Below are 17,561 nucleotides of genomic sequence, written 5' to 3'. Positions count from 1 at the left end.
CTAAATGGAATTGTGAATCTCGTGACCATTAGCAGTCCATTTACTTGTTGGTAAAGTTATAGAGAAAATGCTTCATGATACTTTTTTTGTCCCTCTTATCTTTCACCAGTTGTAAAATGAGTGAAATTTAATGGAAAGAGAAAATAAGTTAAAAAATTATACAAAAATATTTGAGATGAAAAATTAAAAGTGTGCAAAATCAATTGGTCAAATTAAAATAAAAGTGATGCAAAATGAGAAGAATAGAAAGATTATTTGATTTGAAAAAAATATTTTTGAAAAGAAAATTGAATGTAAATAGACCAAGAAAAAGGAAGAAAAATGTCCATGGTTTGTTACATTACAATATGAAGTATAGATAATATGCTTCAAAATCCTATTTTGATCAGCAAGCATTTCAGGCTTGAATGATGTACACCTCTCTAAAATACAGATTACAATTAATACACTCCAACAACTTCAAATACAAGACAAACGCCGAATCAAACTGTCTAATGTCGATTTATTACAACTTTCGTGGATGTTCATTCGACTCGAAAAATCACATACTTACGGTACAAAGGGCAGTAATTTTCGTGAGCGTATTCCATCCAACGAATGTTTTCATATTATTCTACCTTAGTTTTTGTGCTGCATCCGCCCACTTTCGGCACCAGCAAAAGGATCGATTATGACGTTGATTACTGCGGGTTTCCTGGCGGAGAATGATTCATCCAAGGCCGACTTCAGTTCAGCCGGGTCTCTAACGAGATAGCCCTTGCCCCCGAAAGCTTCCATCATTACATGGTATTTTGCTTCCGGGACAAAGGAAGTCGGGGCAGGATCGTCTTTATGAGGACCCGTAACTTCTTCTGGACTTCTCCTATCGCCACCGTATACTCCACTGTTATTGAAGACTATAACTACGATAGGCAACTGATATCGAACAACTGTCTGCAGAAGTTTCGATAACGAAAGAATCAGATATTATAACTGTAAATTCAGTAGCATACTAATGTTCGAACAAGAAAAATACTGAATTTCGAACAGATAACTAACACATATCGACATCCACATTAATCGATGCTTCCGAGTCCTGCCTTTGGCAAGCTTAAGCGTTAAATTAAGCACAGGCTTAACACTGTTGATATGAAACAAATTCTTCCCAATTCACGCAACTTAAAGAGGCGAAGAACGCCTTTTGTCCATTAGAATACAAAAAAACAGAAAACGTTCGTTAGCTCAATAAGATATGGGAACTAAACGCACCAAGAAGTAGATGCCTAGCTTAAAGAGTTATCTTATACTAATATTTGGTATCGTGAAATAGCGGACAAATCGATGGCTTGCCGATATAGGGATAAGGGTTAGCTGAAGTAGCCTTCTTAACTTCAAAGATAAGAGCACAAGGCTAGGATATATAGTATTTCCCTCTGTCCTTTCCCTTCATCTACCCTGTCGTAAGTGGCAACTTCACGAAAAAGTAGTGCCTTTAGGGCAAAGGGCGTAAAGCGTTAAAATGTCATAAACTAATAAGATCTCATTCCACAGTTAAGTTATTGCATCAATCAATCAATCAATGGCGGATCATAAGGTCGGCAGACAAGGGCCCAGCCCCGCCAAAAATATTTAAGTTATTCATTAAAACCAAAATATTGTAAGAATATGTGGAATGTGGGCGACAACGGAAACAAAGTAGAATTATCTACAGAAGGTGAGCTCCTACTTCCTAAGATTTAGCCACAACATCAAGGTGATCATCACATGAAAAGGCTCATGATTGTTAAGACATTTCTATGTCGATACCACTAGGCCTGCTTCAGAGTTCTTGTCTCTTGACAGTAAGCTGAAAACAGTCTCAACAAAATACTGAGCCGGGACAAGCTCTTGAATTCTCCCTCAAATGAAATTTAATGTGCAGCATACGATGAAAAGGTTACCCGGAAACAATATAGATAAAAGAGTCAAAGACAATGAAAGTTCATCGCAAAATGTCTTCATATGCACACATCTGATAGAGAAGGACTCGCACAAAGCAGTAGAAAGCATCAAGAAAATGAGAGGAGATAAATAGATAGCTGGAAAGCGAAAAGTCGGTGAAAGAAACTAGGCTATGCATACGAAAAACCTTTTTTATAATTGTCAAATCAAACATTGATTCACTTAATAGATGAAAATGGAGTCTTCACAGGATGCCAAAGATCTCTTAATCTCCCTTGAAAGTTAATACTCTAAAGAGGACAACCAGCCCTTTTCACAATAATAAATACTCCTAAAACCGAAAATTCATAGCATAGTTTTAAGTAACATAGCTAAATTAGTTTAATTCAACAACATGTGAACCTATGTTTATGAAGTTGCACACGACATTTGTTACTATGGGTCAATTGGAAACAGTGTAACATAATTCGCTAGCTAATTTGCTTTTTTTAATTCGCAATTCACTCACATATACCCAAGAATAGCCCACAACCAACCATAATTCACTTTTTTCGATTCGTGATTCGCCAGGATATTAGCAAATCACGTGACACTGATCAAAAACAAACTCTTTGTCGGTCTTATCACTGTTAAAGGGTAAGGTTGCATAAATCCAACAGCCCAAACCCCACCCCACCCTAGGTGGGGGTGCCCTTAGAGGCATTGAGGTACTTAAAAAAACAATACCATGATTCACTAATTCACCCACAAAAAACATAATGTAACAAAATGCATATATAGCTACATACCTACAATTTATTCAACTAGAGGAAATTGAGAATATCAATATAGCATAGGGTAATACTCATCTCTACATGGATACATAACCAACTAGAGAAACATTTTTCTCTGTTATATGTAGCACAATTCAAATTAAAAATGGTTTTTGATATAGGAAAGAAAATAGTCATACCTCAACTTCCATAGCACTAAACCCGAAACCAGAATCGCCTTCAACAGCAACCACTAACCGATCAGGACACGCCACAGCAGCAGCGATACAATAACCTAAACCAACCCCCATTGTACCCCAAGTACCAGCATCCAGCCTCGTCCTAGGCTCGGTCTGAAGCAACACAGCACGACCGACATCCATCGTATTTGCCCCTTCAGACACCAAAACCGGTGCAGGGCTCCCTAAACCAATTATAGCATCCCTAATTATCCTCAAAGGAGTGAAAAAATTAAAGGGCACAACATCCTTAGCTAATTGACCTTCCATCCTACTCACATTATCCTTAACCTTCTTTGAAATCGCCTCAATCCAAGGATGATTCTTCCCTAAACAAAAGGGATCATCCTTTATGACCTTATTAATCATTCCTACAACCTTCTTAGCATCACCAACTAAACCAACACAAGGTTTCCTTAACTCAATTTCCTCCTCACAAACATCAACCAATATAAATTTCACATCTTTGGACCATTTTGGGGGTTCCCCAAAATGAAGGAGCCAATTTAGCCTAGCCCCAATTACAAGTGCAACATCACATTGCCCTATAGCAAGCGACCGAGCTGCGGTGGCCGCTAGCTCATGATTATCAGAAATCAATCCTTTCCCCATTGGAGTAGGCAAGAAGGAAATTCCTGTACTTTCCACTAATTTTTTCAATTCATCTTCAGCTCTTGAAAAAGCTGCTCCTTTTCCAAATACAATCAATGGTTTTTTAGCTTCTTTTAGCAAATTTACAGCTTTTTGAACCTCAGAATTTGATGCAATATTAGAATTGTTTAACTCTTCTACTTCGATTCTTTGCATTTCTTTCTCAGCAATTGAAATTAACTCATCCCCTTCAGAAACTGATATGGTCTGATGAAGAACATCAGTGGGTAAATCCAAATAACACCCACCAGGCCGACCCGATACTGCCTGGGTTAAAACCCGGAAAATTGACATGGGTATTTCACTAATTGAAGTAGGTTTAATTGATAATTTAGAAAAAGGTTTAACAGCAGATATTTGATCAAGTTCTTGGAAATCACCTTTACCCGAATCACGTTGATCGGAAGATCCCGAAATGAGAACCATAGGCCAAGTATTGATTTGGGCGTTGGAAAGCCCAGCAAGTCCATGAACGCAACCCGGGCCGGATACTGTAAGGAGGATTCCGGGTTTCTGGGTAAGATACCCGTAAGCAGAAGCAGCATAACCGGCGGATTGTTCGTTGTGAAAAGCAATGAAACGGATACCGTGTGAAACTGCACGGGTAGCTACGGAGGTTACGGGTATTCCGACGACACCGAACATGTGGGTTACGCCGAAACGGGTTAGGGATTTTGCAATGAGCGAATTCCCGTCGATTTGAGGGGAATTTTCCGCCATTGTTGAGGAAAGCAAGGAGAATTTGGTGGGTTCTTTTGGAATGGTTGTTAATGAATGATGACTGGTGAGTATGGAGTAGAGTGTAGATTAAATTTAAGGACAAATATGGTTAAGTTTTGATTTTTTGCATATGAAATTTTGAATTTGTGGGGAACATCCAATAATTGTCATATTAAGTTTAGTTTAATCTTAAAAATATTTTTAAAAAACTTAATTTAAGTTTTTAAAATAAATTGAGTTTATAAAAATTGATAATTACAAAGAGTAACTAAAATTAAAATAAATACATGGTTGAGAATTAAAATTGACCGTTCATATTTTCATTGGCACTTAACGTAGTTTAATGACTCTTAACAAGAGAAATTATCATTTAAATAATCTTATTGATTAAGTTATAAGTTTAGACGGGTAAGTTAACAATTAATGTAATTTATTGGAAAAAAAATTACTAATTGTAAAGATTATATCTTTTCATTTGAGTTACAATTACATTTAACTTTAATATTATTTTTAATTGACTAAACTCAAAAATTTAAAAATGTCACATTGTGTAACTAAAATGTTTACCCTCATGACCTGATCGCTAGTATTTGATAAGTATAAACTTAATAGGAAAGATGGAAAATATGTAGAGAAAACAACATGCTCTAATTAAGTTGTAAAAAAACAAACCAAAAACGAATTTAATACAAACCAAATACATGTATGTCTATCAAAATCTGAAAATACATATACACTACGTTAGGTCATTTGATTACTTCAAGTATCTTCTTATTTTTTTTTTCAGGTAAGAAGAATTTCCTATTATAGCAGAAAAGAAAATTAATTTTTACATAAGTCATAAGAATAAATATTCAACTGCTGAACTAACTTATACTCCCTCCATTCTCTAATGTTTTTATATCCATGTAAAATCTCATTAGATTCGTCTTAATATATACTTTTTTATTATGTATAATATACTTTTTTATTATGTGTATTTAGAGATATTGATGTTTAAAATTTACATTGAAAACTAGAATAAAAAAAAATAAAAAAAAGAAGAGTACTTTAAAAGATCAAATCATATTTGGGTTAACCTACTTTACCCAAAATTAATAATTAAAACTTTTGTTTTCCCCCAAATTAAGACTTTAAGAGTAACTAAGTGATGATGTGGACAATCCTTCAAAAAAAAGTAATGATGTGTACAATATGAAAACCAAGGTTGGGTAAACGTCACGCTAATACAATTAATGGGGAAAGCAAAGTTGAATTTGATATCCACAAATTATGGCAGGTTGAATGTTTGATGATGAGTATTGAGATGGATTACTAATTGGCTAATTGGCTTTTTTAAAGCAAAAAAAAAATTGTATTAGAATAAATCCTCAAATTAGGTGGAGTAATCCTAAAAACAAGTACAAAAGGGAGAAAATTATCTAGAAAAAAAGACCAATGAAGGGTTCATCAAGATTACATTAGTAGTATCAAACGTGTGTCTTGCCAAAGAACACCCGTATCGGACACTTGACACTCGGACATCGCTCCAATTTTGGTTCAAAATATTGTTCATTTCATTAAATAGCCATGTTCGGCACTAGGACTTGTCCAAAGTCATGGATATAAGAGTAACATAGTATTATGGAACTGGCAAAAAATTGCATTTACACGCACCTAAATTAATTTAAATTTAACACAAATTCTATATACATCTTCTAAAAGTCTAATGAACACCACTTACATCCATTTTCCGAGTCTGAGAATGAAACATTTCAGAAACATCTGTCGATGTACTACAATCTTCTGGTCGTCTGTCTGAGAGAGAACGTATAAATCTCGGAAACCTCATTGAAATACCTCGTGAAGGATGAACGATTCCAACACCAGCCTTGTGAACTGGTGATACAGTAAGGTCTGCACCTTTTATCTCCCATACCGTTTCAGCTGAAAACCACACATCAGGAATTTCATCTGTCCGGTAATATAAGGGTTTTTGGGGCAAGATCTTGTCTCCAGAGAAAAAACCCTTCATCTGTAATTTAAATAATTAGAAGGATCGATACAAGCTCTTAGCACAACTCAACAATAAAAGACCATCATGAAAGGGTACATAGCAAATCCGAGGAATGAAAATGCATAACTCGTTTTTCATCAGAAATATGCACTTTTAAAACTCTTTCCAATACCTCTTCCCACAGAAGAAAACCCATGAAAACTTCCATCATTCCAGACCTAAAACCAACAATAGGACCAATACTAGATATCAAAGATTATTTGACAATGAGACCACTTCTTGTTTTGAGGTCGTTTCTTTGAGAGACGGTCTCTCACAAGAGAAGCTGAAAAAAAATATATAGTCCATTAAAAGTCAATTGGATTTTGCAGCTAGGGTCAATGTTATGTTACTCAATGGAACTATGCCAAGTCTATAGCAAGATGAGTCGATACCATATCCGGACTACATTCAATAATCAATACATTTCAAGTCTAAGTCGGTTATACTTCCAATAATTCTTCAAGTAATTAACGAATTGGTTGATCTAAGGGCGTCAATTAAGGTCTTATGGGTTATTTTCATATTAGGTTGGGTTAGTCGCATGTCGAGAGGCTATCAGATCGGGTAACTAGCAGGTCGGATCAATCACAAGCTGGGTCAAATCAAATCTCAGGTCAGGTTAGTTCGAGTTAGTGACATTGCCGTTTGGGTGCAGGTCGGGTTTGGATTGATCTCCAGTGCTTGTCATGCTTACCTCAAATGTAGGTTGGATCCAAACCCAAAGTAATCAGTTAAAGTATGAGTCTGATCTCAAGTGAACATCACAGTATGCTTGGATTGTTAGCAGGTCCCGCATAATTATGGTTAACTTTCGGGTTCAATGCAGGCATATTCGGCAACTTTTCATACATGTTTGCTTGTTAAAGCTGTATATAGCATAGTCAGTGATAACCAAGTGTGTCACTGTCAAGTTGGAAAGTGGACATTTTAAAAAAGAATTTCTCAAATAAGGCAGTATAGTATGGCCCTTGTAAGTCGCCACTCAAACAATACATATAGTCGCACTTTAGCAACTCCCCTCAATCCCACTTTTCCCAAAATATAAAAGAGGATAAAATGGTAGTATATATATCAGTACAAGATATCGTCAGAGATTACCTCTTTGTAAAAAACATCGGTAAATCCGGTCATTACACGGCATAAGCTTTCAAATTCCTCGGAATCAGGATTGTAACATGCCATTAGGAAAGGACTATACCTGAAATAAATAAAAAAACGAATAAAACAAAAATATACATTACACAAACTTGAAATTGTTTGTGTTAAATGCTGCACTTTGAGGTAAGTCGACACATTAAGATAATAAAAAAATTTTTAAAAGGCCAAATAAAGGTTAATCATAAGGGAAAAATTTTAGTATTACCATCCTGCCTTTCTCCCATTACCATACCAGGCACCAATGGGGACTAAATCAAGGGAGTCCCCTACCCCATCCATATAATCTCGCTTTACCTGTAAAAAAAGAATATTGTCAAAAATGGTTAATACCAATATACTATTTAACAGTGAAAGTAAGAAAAACACCTTCAACCATGAATCAGCACGTTTTGAAGCATAGTAACCAGCATCAACATCTAGTGACTTAACCATAATTCCTTCACAAGAAGACTTAAACGCATCTTCCAGGAAAATATTTATCTTTTTCAAAGCATCTTCACTGTCCGGAAGAGCTTCATCTGCTTCTACCTGAGAAAAAAGTGACCAGAGTCACGAATCCATCAAAAATGTCAAACTTGATGAACAAATATGAACACTCACAGTTATTTCCTTTGCGTATTCAAAAAAACCTGGTTTCTCTCGACAAAAGAGATCTTTCATACCTGTGCATTTTAAAGATAGAAGGGAAATTGTCAAAAACTATTGTCACCAGCAAAAAAAAAACATTCTTTCATTCTTTTGGTCAAAGTATTGTGGTTCTTTTATAATTAGGTAGATAGAACAACAAAATTCCATTACCCCAATGTCATTAAGTGGCTTCATCTAGTGTGAAGCTTAGGGGTCAGATGTACGCAACCTTATCTTTGCTAGTGATAACACTAGCAAAGAGGATGTATCCGATAGACCTTTGGTAGATAACATCATAGTGGTTCTTTTACAAATAGATGAATATAAACAAACATTAAATCATCATAGGATGAAAAAGTACATACGCTGCCGTCTTTGCCTAAGTGGGGAATCCAATAACCTGGACCAAATAGTATGTAGCAAGTCAGCACAAAATTTTCTTCAATCAGGTTCACAAACGCTTTGTTACCAAAAAAAGATGCAAGATCATTTAAAAAAGAAATGCAGGACTGTAGGAGTCATCAATAATATTGCAGTCGCACGACAGACAGGACAACAAAGCAAGCTTAATGTATAACAAGCAACAGTTGCCAACAAAACGCAAAGTAACGAAGTACAACAAAAGGGAGAAATTAAAGTATAGTTCTGAATTAAATTTTTTTTGTTATTTGGCAATAATCTAGAAAAAGGGTAGATAATTACTTCTCTCCATTGACGAACATGGCATCAAATGCAAGAATACAGATGTCAACCTGAAATCCAATTTAATTGCAAGAATATTATTAACTTTAAGGGGACTCAAACAAACACATAACTGAAGATTATAAATGGGCCAGTTGAAAATACAGTAGATAAAACACAAGTTTCCATTCTAGGCCTCAATACAGTATGACAACTGACCCAAGTATTTTCTCAATCATAAATTCCCTCCAACTAATAACTGTAAACACTTGAATCATTATACTTCACAAAGACTATCTACTGAACTCCCCCAGATAAGCAATTCATTGTAAATCTTTTTATGAGGCACTTAAGCGATTATCATCAGTCTTGTATCACACACACCTACATACAATCATTTCTTAATAGATGATACTAGCCTCCTGAATCAAAATAAAATAGTAGCCTGAAAATTCTTCATGGATGGAGGTCCCTGAATAAAAAATCAAATTTTCTATCAATCTGAATTTCACACAAACCTCATATCTTTGGAAACTCCCTCAATATTCTGTACATTGAAAGAAAATAACCGTTCACTAAAAATAAGCTAAACATGAACCAAAACCAAACATTTTTCTTAATTAATAGGAGAATTAGCGAATTAGGTGAAATTTAGGCTACCAGTATAAATGTAATTAAATGTCATCAGAAAATAAAATTCCACTAAACATATGATATTGAGCATTTGATAAACTTTTGATTCTAAAATGGAGTCGGCAAAAAGGAATATATCATGTTTGAAACGACAAAGTGCCAGCAGAAACAAAAAATAATCCAGTGATCTGCAAGATATCCCAAAGGACACATGTCTAAAACAACTAGATAACAAAGAAATCACCTAGACGATATCCAAAAGAAAACGTCTAGAACGAACAAGGCAGCAGTGAAAACACCTTATAGTAAATGACAAGAACATTACTAATACATATGTATTAGCTTCTACCTTGATTCTATCCAATGAAACCAAGGAATCTTTGCTTCCTCTCTCTCGAGCAGATAGCTCTTGAAAGGATAAAAACTTATGTCCATTTTTTCGATCAATTCCAACCACCTGAAAACAAAATTAATATCCTCAATGAAGACAAAAGAGGAAATACACGCACAAGAGGAGGCAAGGGAATACCTCTGCATCAATAATGAAAGACTCTGCACAAGGATTACATAACTCCAGAATAATATTCACTAAATCTGGAAATTTTGAAGTTGTCTCATCCCCATTTCTTGAGAAGATGCGCACAGAACCATCAGCGAGTTTGTGAATTTGTGCACGTTGACCATCATACCTACACAAATAGGATGAATTCCACAAGTATTTGGAAACTGCCTCAAAGGATAAATTAAGACTCAAGACCATCAACTTGTTTGATCAATGAATTCCATTTTTACTGGGAAAATTTAAGCATGTGTGGTACACTAAAAGGGCAAGAAAAAACTTTCCTCCACTGGAGACAAGTGCAAAGATAAATTATAATATAGCACCAAGAAGCCCAAAATTCAGATGTAGCTTTTCAGCCATTGAAATGGTGCATAAAATATGAATTCGATATTTGTCAATTACGAGACACGGGTGAAAATAAGCGTTTAAACTATTCGACAAAAACAGATATGGCTAGAAGCATCCAATATTAAGCACGCCGAAATTGAAGGTATTAGGTACCTACTTGTACTCACAAGTAAAGGCTTTATCCTGGAATATTTTCAGTAATTGCGGAGCCCCATTAGTTATTCTGTAACAGTGGGAACAAATCTCAATGAATACACAAATGAAAACGCATTATCAAAGAAGGAGCATATCAAAGAACTTACTTAGCAAGCATGGGCCTAATAGGAACACCTGGTCGCATAGACAATGTAGAGGCGGAAAACTCTATGCCTTTGCTCATAAGAGAAGGCACGAGCAAATTCTTCATAACAAAGATGGAAGTGTGTCAGAAATTACATCAGACAGTGACCAAGAACTATCATGCACTAAGGCTTAACAACTCTAATAAAAGGGTCATATGACATATGTGAAGGAAACGACATACAAGCAGTTTATCACAAATAAATTCATTTAGTGTAGCTATCTAAATAAAGTGGATTATCATAAACTGGGCATCCACCACATGCATTTGAAAATTATGAGAAGTTTCTTTGTTTAAAAAGGAAAAATACAGCACCTAATAGAGGAGGATAGACAAAACTTACCAAGTCCGGAAGAATATTATAAGCTTCAATAGCAGCTGTAGAAAGGCCCTATAAGCAAATAAAAACATTACAATATGAATATAGGATACCACATCTTGCAAGCAACCAACAGCTCTTTACTTCCAAAAGATGGACAGATAATTTCACTTTTTATATCAACATTTAGAAAACAACATGATGAAAAAAAATATATATATTTTGTGGCAATACCAATACCTCACACAACTAGAAAGAATAAGTTTCCTGAAAGCTAAAAAAATGTTTAGGTGTCCAACCTGAAGCAATTGCTTCAGATTTTTGCCAGCTTCTTCATCATAACTATTCAGTGCCACTGCTTGAGCCAATGCTGGAAGAACTGTTCTCATCATGGCTCCAATTCGTAGGTTCCTCACCTGAAGAATGGATACCGATAGCAATACAAAAATCTATTTCATCAGCTGTAAGAAACATATATGCTGACTTAAAGAGATACACCTACACCAACATATTGATGTGCAAATAGGAACATATATTGTCATACAGCAGTCAAATCCAGACAATGAAGAACTATGCAAGGGAAATAATAACAATGATAAGCCCCAATGATAACACGTTTTAACATAACGTAATGTTTCGGGTTTGTATATAAAATCAATTGACTAATGCAGTCTTTCCAATAATTGGCCTTTTCAGATCACCGAAAAGGCAAACATCTCATACTGTATCTGATATGAGCACAACCGAACAGAGACAATGTCCAAAAACGCAAGCGTGCAAGAAAAGTTCAAGACTAATAAACTTCCATCAGGTATTAGATGTACTGGTAACCCACACCAATTTACAGCAAAATGAAACATGATCAAGGCAAATATCTGATCCAAGATAACCTAAAGTCATTTAAAAATGTTATCTTAAAGAGCCTATTGCATAACTAACCAAAGTCCTGACAATGAACTTCATTTCCTTCTCTCTGCAAGATCGCATCATACTGATAATGAGGCTTTTCCTTCTACTTGTGCTTCCATTGCCTTTCTGTACGCTGAGAATTCGAAATTTTTAAAGAAAACAATCAACTGTTCAAAAGCTTCAAAGAAGAATCCATACAATAATTGCGAAGGTAAGTACAAGAAATAGTTAAGGGAACTTGTCCAGACAATGGTATATTTTTAAGAAGTGATTGATAATAAAGCTATTTATTCCAAATGAAACAAGGCTAAATTCAATTACAAAGGCTTCGGTTGTTCCATATCCTCAAAAATAAAACGAAAAACATTTTGTTACCCAAATGCCAATAAATGGCTACCAGGCTTGGGGGGTCAATGTAAACCACCTTACCCATGTAATGACAAGGGTTTTTCGCAGATGACCCTTGATTGAATACACCATCTGCGTCTTCACATAAATAAGAAGGGCACATATACTAAGTCACTAACTTCAAAGTCAAACAACATAAATCTATCCCTAAGGGGATAAGAGAGACATATATAACGCAGACACCAATTTAGCCAATTAAAGTACCTAGCTAACATCACACAACACTCCTTAGCTCAAGGAAAAAAATGAACCAGTGATCAAAACTTACCTAATTTTTCGAAGTGTAGAATAAACATCACGAATCAAAAGGGGTGAAGGAGTGACAAGCAGCGACTGTGTTTGCCGACACTCTTGTGCAACATCCCCTATTATTAATTAGCATCAACATATGAAAACTATACATTGAAAAATCATGATGACACAAATTATAGACCAGCACATACCAAGATCACCAAGATTGTTGTACATTTCTCTTATCTTTGATCTATTGGTTCCACATGACTCTTCAAGAGCAGATGCAACCAAACTCCCGCCAATGTTTAGTTCCTTCATTAACATAAAGCAAAAATATCCTGAGACTTTGAACAAACCAAAACTGCACATTTTCCATTGCGAATTCCAGCACCATCAAAACTCCAAAGCAAATACTTCTGGAATATTAAGGGAGAAAAGAGATCAAACATGAACTTAACTATTCATGAGCATGCCTCTTGTAAAGTTACAAAACATGAGGTTGTAAAAATTCTCTAAAGCAAGAAATGATGCCACATTTTACAGAATTTCGGAAATTTAGAATGCCACATTAAATCATGAAAGCTTATTTCCCTAGCTAAATCGGGTGAAGGCCCCTCTGCTTCAAAATTTTCTATACAACACTTGTAGTTCAGATAGGTCATGCTCACGTCACGTGCTAATGTAAATCAAAATTATTTTCCAAAGAATGAAGACTTCAAACAGATCCAAAATTTATCCTTCACATAATTGTTGAGTTGTTGACATCTGACAACCCTAGATTTTGACTAATTCCATTTCGTAAAATTAATCATTATCATTGGCTTGCCATTAAGCTAATAAAACCTAGCCAGATCCACTGGGAGAACCATCCCAAATCTAGTAAAGAAAATAAATTTGGTTCATTATTAATAGCATAGCTGGACATACAAAGCCATTTATGAAAGCCATTTTGGAGATGAAAGTACAAAACCCAAGGTTTGATCAGCTCTAGTAGAAAAAAAAAAAACTCACTCCGCAACCCCATTCGAAAAATTGATGGAACCATGAGCATTCTTAAACCCAAGAGCATCTAGCATAACTTCACAAAACAAATCAAGTTCATGCTCGAGAGGCTAAAAGTTCAATACTCTTCTGTGCAAGATTATAGCGATGTAAAGTTGTAACCATTTTGTTGAGGAAAAACCATTAAACAGGAAATTTTTGGTGTAACTATTCAGAATTATTAATGATTCCTCTTTCCTACCCTTGAAACTCCAAAGCCAACAAAAGCATGGAGTTGTTTACACCTACAAAATAGTTTCAATGATTATTTCCTATCGATTGTTGGGAACAGATTTCTTATGCATTTAATGCTTCTTTAAAATAAAAGGTACATGAAAAGATACTTGTTCAGAACAACTATCTATCTGCTGATAAAAATTGATATATCCTACCAGTCTAACTTGACACTTCAATAAAACTGCCAACCTTCAATGACATAGCTGAAATTTTCCATACTCTAAAATCCATTCTGAAGAAATCTTATACAATTAAAGAGACCTCTCCACTGCTGTCAGTTCAAACCAGTAGCTTCCAGTCTCACTTTACCGAATTTTCTTTTGCCTTTCTCCTTTAACAAAAAAATACCAGTATCTAATCCAACACTTTTATACATTAAAAAAGACCTATTACATGCTTTAAGCAGAGACCCAGCTATAAGGATAACTAGTGAATGGTAAGAACTCTACTTATCTATTAAAATCTCTTCAAAGAATAAAGAGTGTGGCACTGATTTATGTTAAGCGGATTACTAGAAATAGAAGTGGTAAACGAAAACAATGAATATCACCTAGAAACACAATTTATATGAAGCTAGAAATCACCAACCATATTTTCATGGTCAGCAGCAATCTTATTTGTGCAGAGATAAACAGCAGGAAGAACATCCTCGGGAGACAAAGCCACCAAACTGCAAGCAAATATATGAAAATTCTGAATCATCAAAAGATGAAAGCTTTTAAGACACGAGAACAAGAGATAACATATATTTCAAAAAGATCTCGGGGTAACATCAAAGGGAAATGAAAATGAAAAAGATGAAACCAACAAACAACACAACACAAAACCTTCTAAACATATTTGAAAGCATAGAGGTAGCTTTAGTTTTTCCCTTTTCACCTTCAACAAGATCAAAAGTCCGTGCCAAGTGTAAATATGGAGCAGGCTGACCTTGCTTCCAGCAAGCTGCATGCAGTGTACACGAAAATTAGCCCACAATGGCCAGTAAAAGAGGCATTAAAACCCAGAGACTGCAAGAATTGTATTTTAGTGAAATTAAGTCAGACCATGTTCTATCGGAGAATACTTCTCAGGTGGTAGTGATACATAGTTAGCAGCCATGTTGTCAGCCAACGATTCTTGCACAGATTTATAAACTTTATCACCAGCTTCAGACCTTTCTTGCCCTTGGCTAGAGAGGCTAGCCTCTGGAACTTCACATGTTGCTGATATGCTACTAACATTCAGACTTTTCTGATTACCACCATGACTAACCTCAGAATTGCTATAGTGCATGTCCAGTGCCATGTCAATATTTCCTCTGGCCTTTTCCATAAGTTCTGCAGCGTAACTTTTCATTAATTCACTGCCTTCCACAACCTGTATAAATTTCTTCAACTCTTCCTCGTAAAGCTTAGAGGAATGTACAGGAGATGAACGTTTTTCTTCAGAGCATGTGCCGGACAAGGGAGGAGCAATGCTTGCAGGACTAACTACTCCACTACTTTTACTGAAGAACTTGGTTATTGTAGATTGCTTTATGCCACCAGGTTCAGCATTTGGATTAACTTTTCCCTTCTTATTGTGCTTATTCTCTGGGTTCCTCTTCCTTTTAACTGGGGAGCCACTGCAAACAACTGACTGCTTCAATGGCAGAAATTTGAGGCTTTGCTTTGGTGACTTCACAAGTTTTTCAGAAGTGCTCTCCTCAAGAATGTGATTCGAAGACGTTGTGCAATCAGTTTTCAAATTTGACTGACACGGTAGGACAGGTTTCCCACACTCCTCATAAAATTCCGTTTCATGTTCATAAAAATAAGAAACAGCATCAACAGTATTTCTACCGAATATTTTAACAAGTTCTAGCATTTGATTTACAGATATCCAATTGGGCAAACAGTCCTGAAGCTCTTGCAAGATCTCATCTTTTTCTTTATCACATAAAGAAGCAGATTCTTCTGAGCCTGGTTCGCACATAACAGCTGTAGAACACATAGAAACCGAACCACTATTATGATCTTGCTTCACGTCACACGCATCTTTTAGTTGTTCTACACCCTTGTCCAATTCAATCACCGAATCACCCACCTCAACTATTTCTTTTCTGTCAGTTACACGATAAAAACCCATCAAAAACTCTTGCTTGTTAGCCATTTCATCCACTAATCCTGCAAAATGTTTTCGCATCTTAATAGCATGTTTGCTATCTACATTCTCAACATCAGAGCCCACTGTAGGGATCACGCACTTTGGCTTTAAAAACTTGACATACTCTCTAAGCTCATTATAGTTTGAATGCTCACTGTAAGGCACTAGATGAATCTCAAACGAATCTTTCTTCCTAACAGAAAACTTAGTCCTCTTCACTTCATAAGTCCACCCAGTAGGAACAAACCCCACAACCTTTGAATACTCCTTCTCGACCATAATTTCCTTCATCTTCACAAAATTAGGTCGAAAATACGGCCAAGTCTCCCCCAAAACATTCCACCCTACAACATGAACATCACTAGCCGACTCATCTTCCGTAAACACATCCTCATTCTCATATCCCAATGCACGTAAAATCGTCATTTTCCTACTATCCACATACACCTTACACCTACACTTACGCGCAATTTCCACCAAAATCCTCTCTTTTCCAATAACATAAGTCGCAACAAGAAACAAAACACTTTTCCTCGCATTTCTATTTTCACTCCCAAACCTCTCAATCACACTAACGACATAATCAATAGACTCGTCTTGCACAGGAAACACAAATTTGGGATCACAATAGGTCGTATCAAGAAAAACAGCATCACAACCAACATAATTACTCAAAACAGGCAATAATTTCATATCACTACAAAACCTAAAATCGCCGGTATGAACAAAACGTTCAAATTTACCACCATTAAGAGGAACTTTAAACAAAAATTGAACAGCACCAGGACAATGATTAGCATCAATTAAAGTTACCTCACATCCATCAATTAAAACAGTTTCATTCATCGGTAACGGATAAACAAAATCCGATTGAACTCCAATAACTTCAATGACGAGCTTCGCGGTGATTTGAGAACAAAAAATGATGCCGCGAGACCACGAGGAAGTGAGACCAGTGTAGTGATCGGCATGAAAGTGCGAGAGAAAGTAGGTGAATGAAAAATCTCCCGAATTTCGGAAGCCATCGATGATGAAACGAGTTTTCGGAATGAGTTTTGATATTGGGAAATTAGGGGGAAATGGAGGAAGAGACGAAATGGACAACGGAGAAAGCGAATTTTTGATTTGGAGATAGAGATCAGAGGATTTTAGGGTTAGGTTTAGGGTTTCAGTGATGTTCATGCTGGTTTTAATGGCGGTTATCGGAACATTTTCGAAAGGGTTTTGTTCGATTGGAGGTCGGTTTATTGCAGGGTTTTGCGCCAAAAGACGTTACTAACTACTCGTGCAAGTACGGTATATAGTTGGTTTCAACTCTACTTTTCACTTCTTATTATACCTAAATTAAATTAATTTTTTTTTTTTGAAATGGGCTAAATTAAATTAATTTGATTACTATGTTAATATTTTTTGTCAATATATATATAGTAGTAAATATGATTTCTAATTATGTGTTTATAATCGAAATTATTATTATTATTATTATTATCATTATTATTATTATGTTAAATATTATCTAGTATAGTTTTATGGAAACTATATTTGTTGATTATTTGTTTGATACTTATCAAAGGTACCTTTATTATTTTGACGGAAAAATTTTGATATAATTATGAC

At 35.6% G+C, this 17,561-nt stretch overlaps 2 protein-coding genes across 5 annotated transcripts; both read right to left on the bottom strand.

Annotated features, from left to right (window-relative positions):
- Positions 1-312: 312 nt before the first annotated feature.
- Positions 313-4,396, bottom strand: LOC130802255 (2-hydroxyacyl-CoA lyase). Its single transcript, XM_057666195.1, has 2 exons — positions 2,873-4,396; positions 313-933 (listed from the first exon to the last, which is right to left on the bottom strand). The coding sequence occupies exons 1-2, from the start codon at positions 4,280-4,282 to the stop codon at positions 619-621; spliced, it is 1,725 nt and encodes a 574-aa protein (XP_057522178.1). The 5' UTR covers positions 4,283-4,396; the 3' UTR covers positions 313-618.
- Positions 4,397-5,814: 1,418 nt separating this feature from the next.
- Positions 5,815-17,240, bottom strand: LOC130802254 (DNA ligase 6). Of its 4 annotated transcripts, none has more exons than XM_057666190.1 (19): positions 14,864-17,240; positions 14,645-14,762; positions 14,406-14,487; positions 12,749-12,851; positions 12,574-12,670; positions 11,928-12,030; positions 11,288-11,404; positions 11,013-11,060; positions 10,632-10,729; positions 10,487-10,552; positions 9,949-10,108; positions 9,769-9,876; positions 8,808-8,857; positions 8,471-8,505; positions 8,079-8,140; positions 7,845-8,006; positions 7,684-7,772; positions 7,419-7,518; positions 5,815-6,296 (listed from the first exon to the last, which is right to left on the bottom strand). In XM_057666190.1, the coding sequence occupies exons 1-19, from the start codon at positions 17,124-17,126 to the stop codon at positions 5,988-5,990; spliced, it is 4,170 nt and encodes a 1,389-aa protein (XP_057522173.1). In that variant the 5' UTR covers positions 17,127-17,240; the 3' UTR covers positions 5,815-5,987. The 4 variants fall into 4 exon arrangements, 3 of the variants coding, with proteins under 3 accessions (XP_057522173.1, XP_057522174.1, XP_057522175.1); XM_057666191.1 differs by lacking the exon at positions 5,815-6,296 and adding an exon at positions 6,310-6,496 and having other exon boundaries at positions 14,864-17,227; XM_057666192.1 differs by lacking the exon at positions 5,815-6,296 and adding an exon at positions 6,497-6,603 and having other exon boundaries at positions 14,864-17,227.
- Positions 17,241-17,561: the final 321 nt, after the last annotated feature.

This window comes from Amaranthus tricolor, chromosome 16, assembly GCF_026212465.1.
Source record: "Amaranthus tricolor cultivar Red isolate AtriRed21 chromosome 16, ASM2621246v1, whole genome shotgun sequence".
Lineage (NCBI taxonomy): Eukaryota > Viridiplantae > Streptophyta > Magnoliopsida > Caryophyllales > Amaranthaceae > Amaranthus > Amaranthus tricolor.
This window is presented reverse-complemented; position numbering and strand designations above follow the sequence as displayed.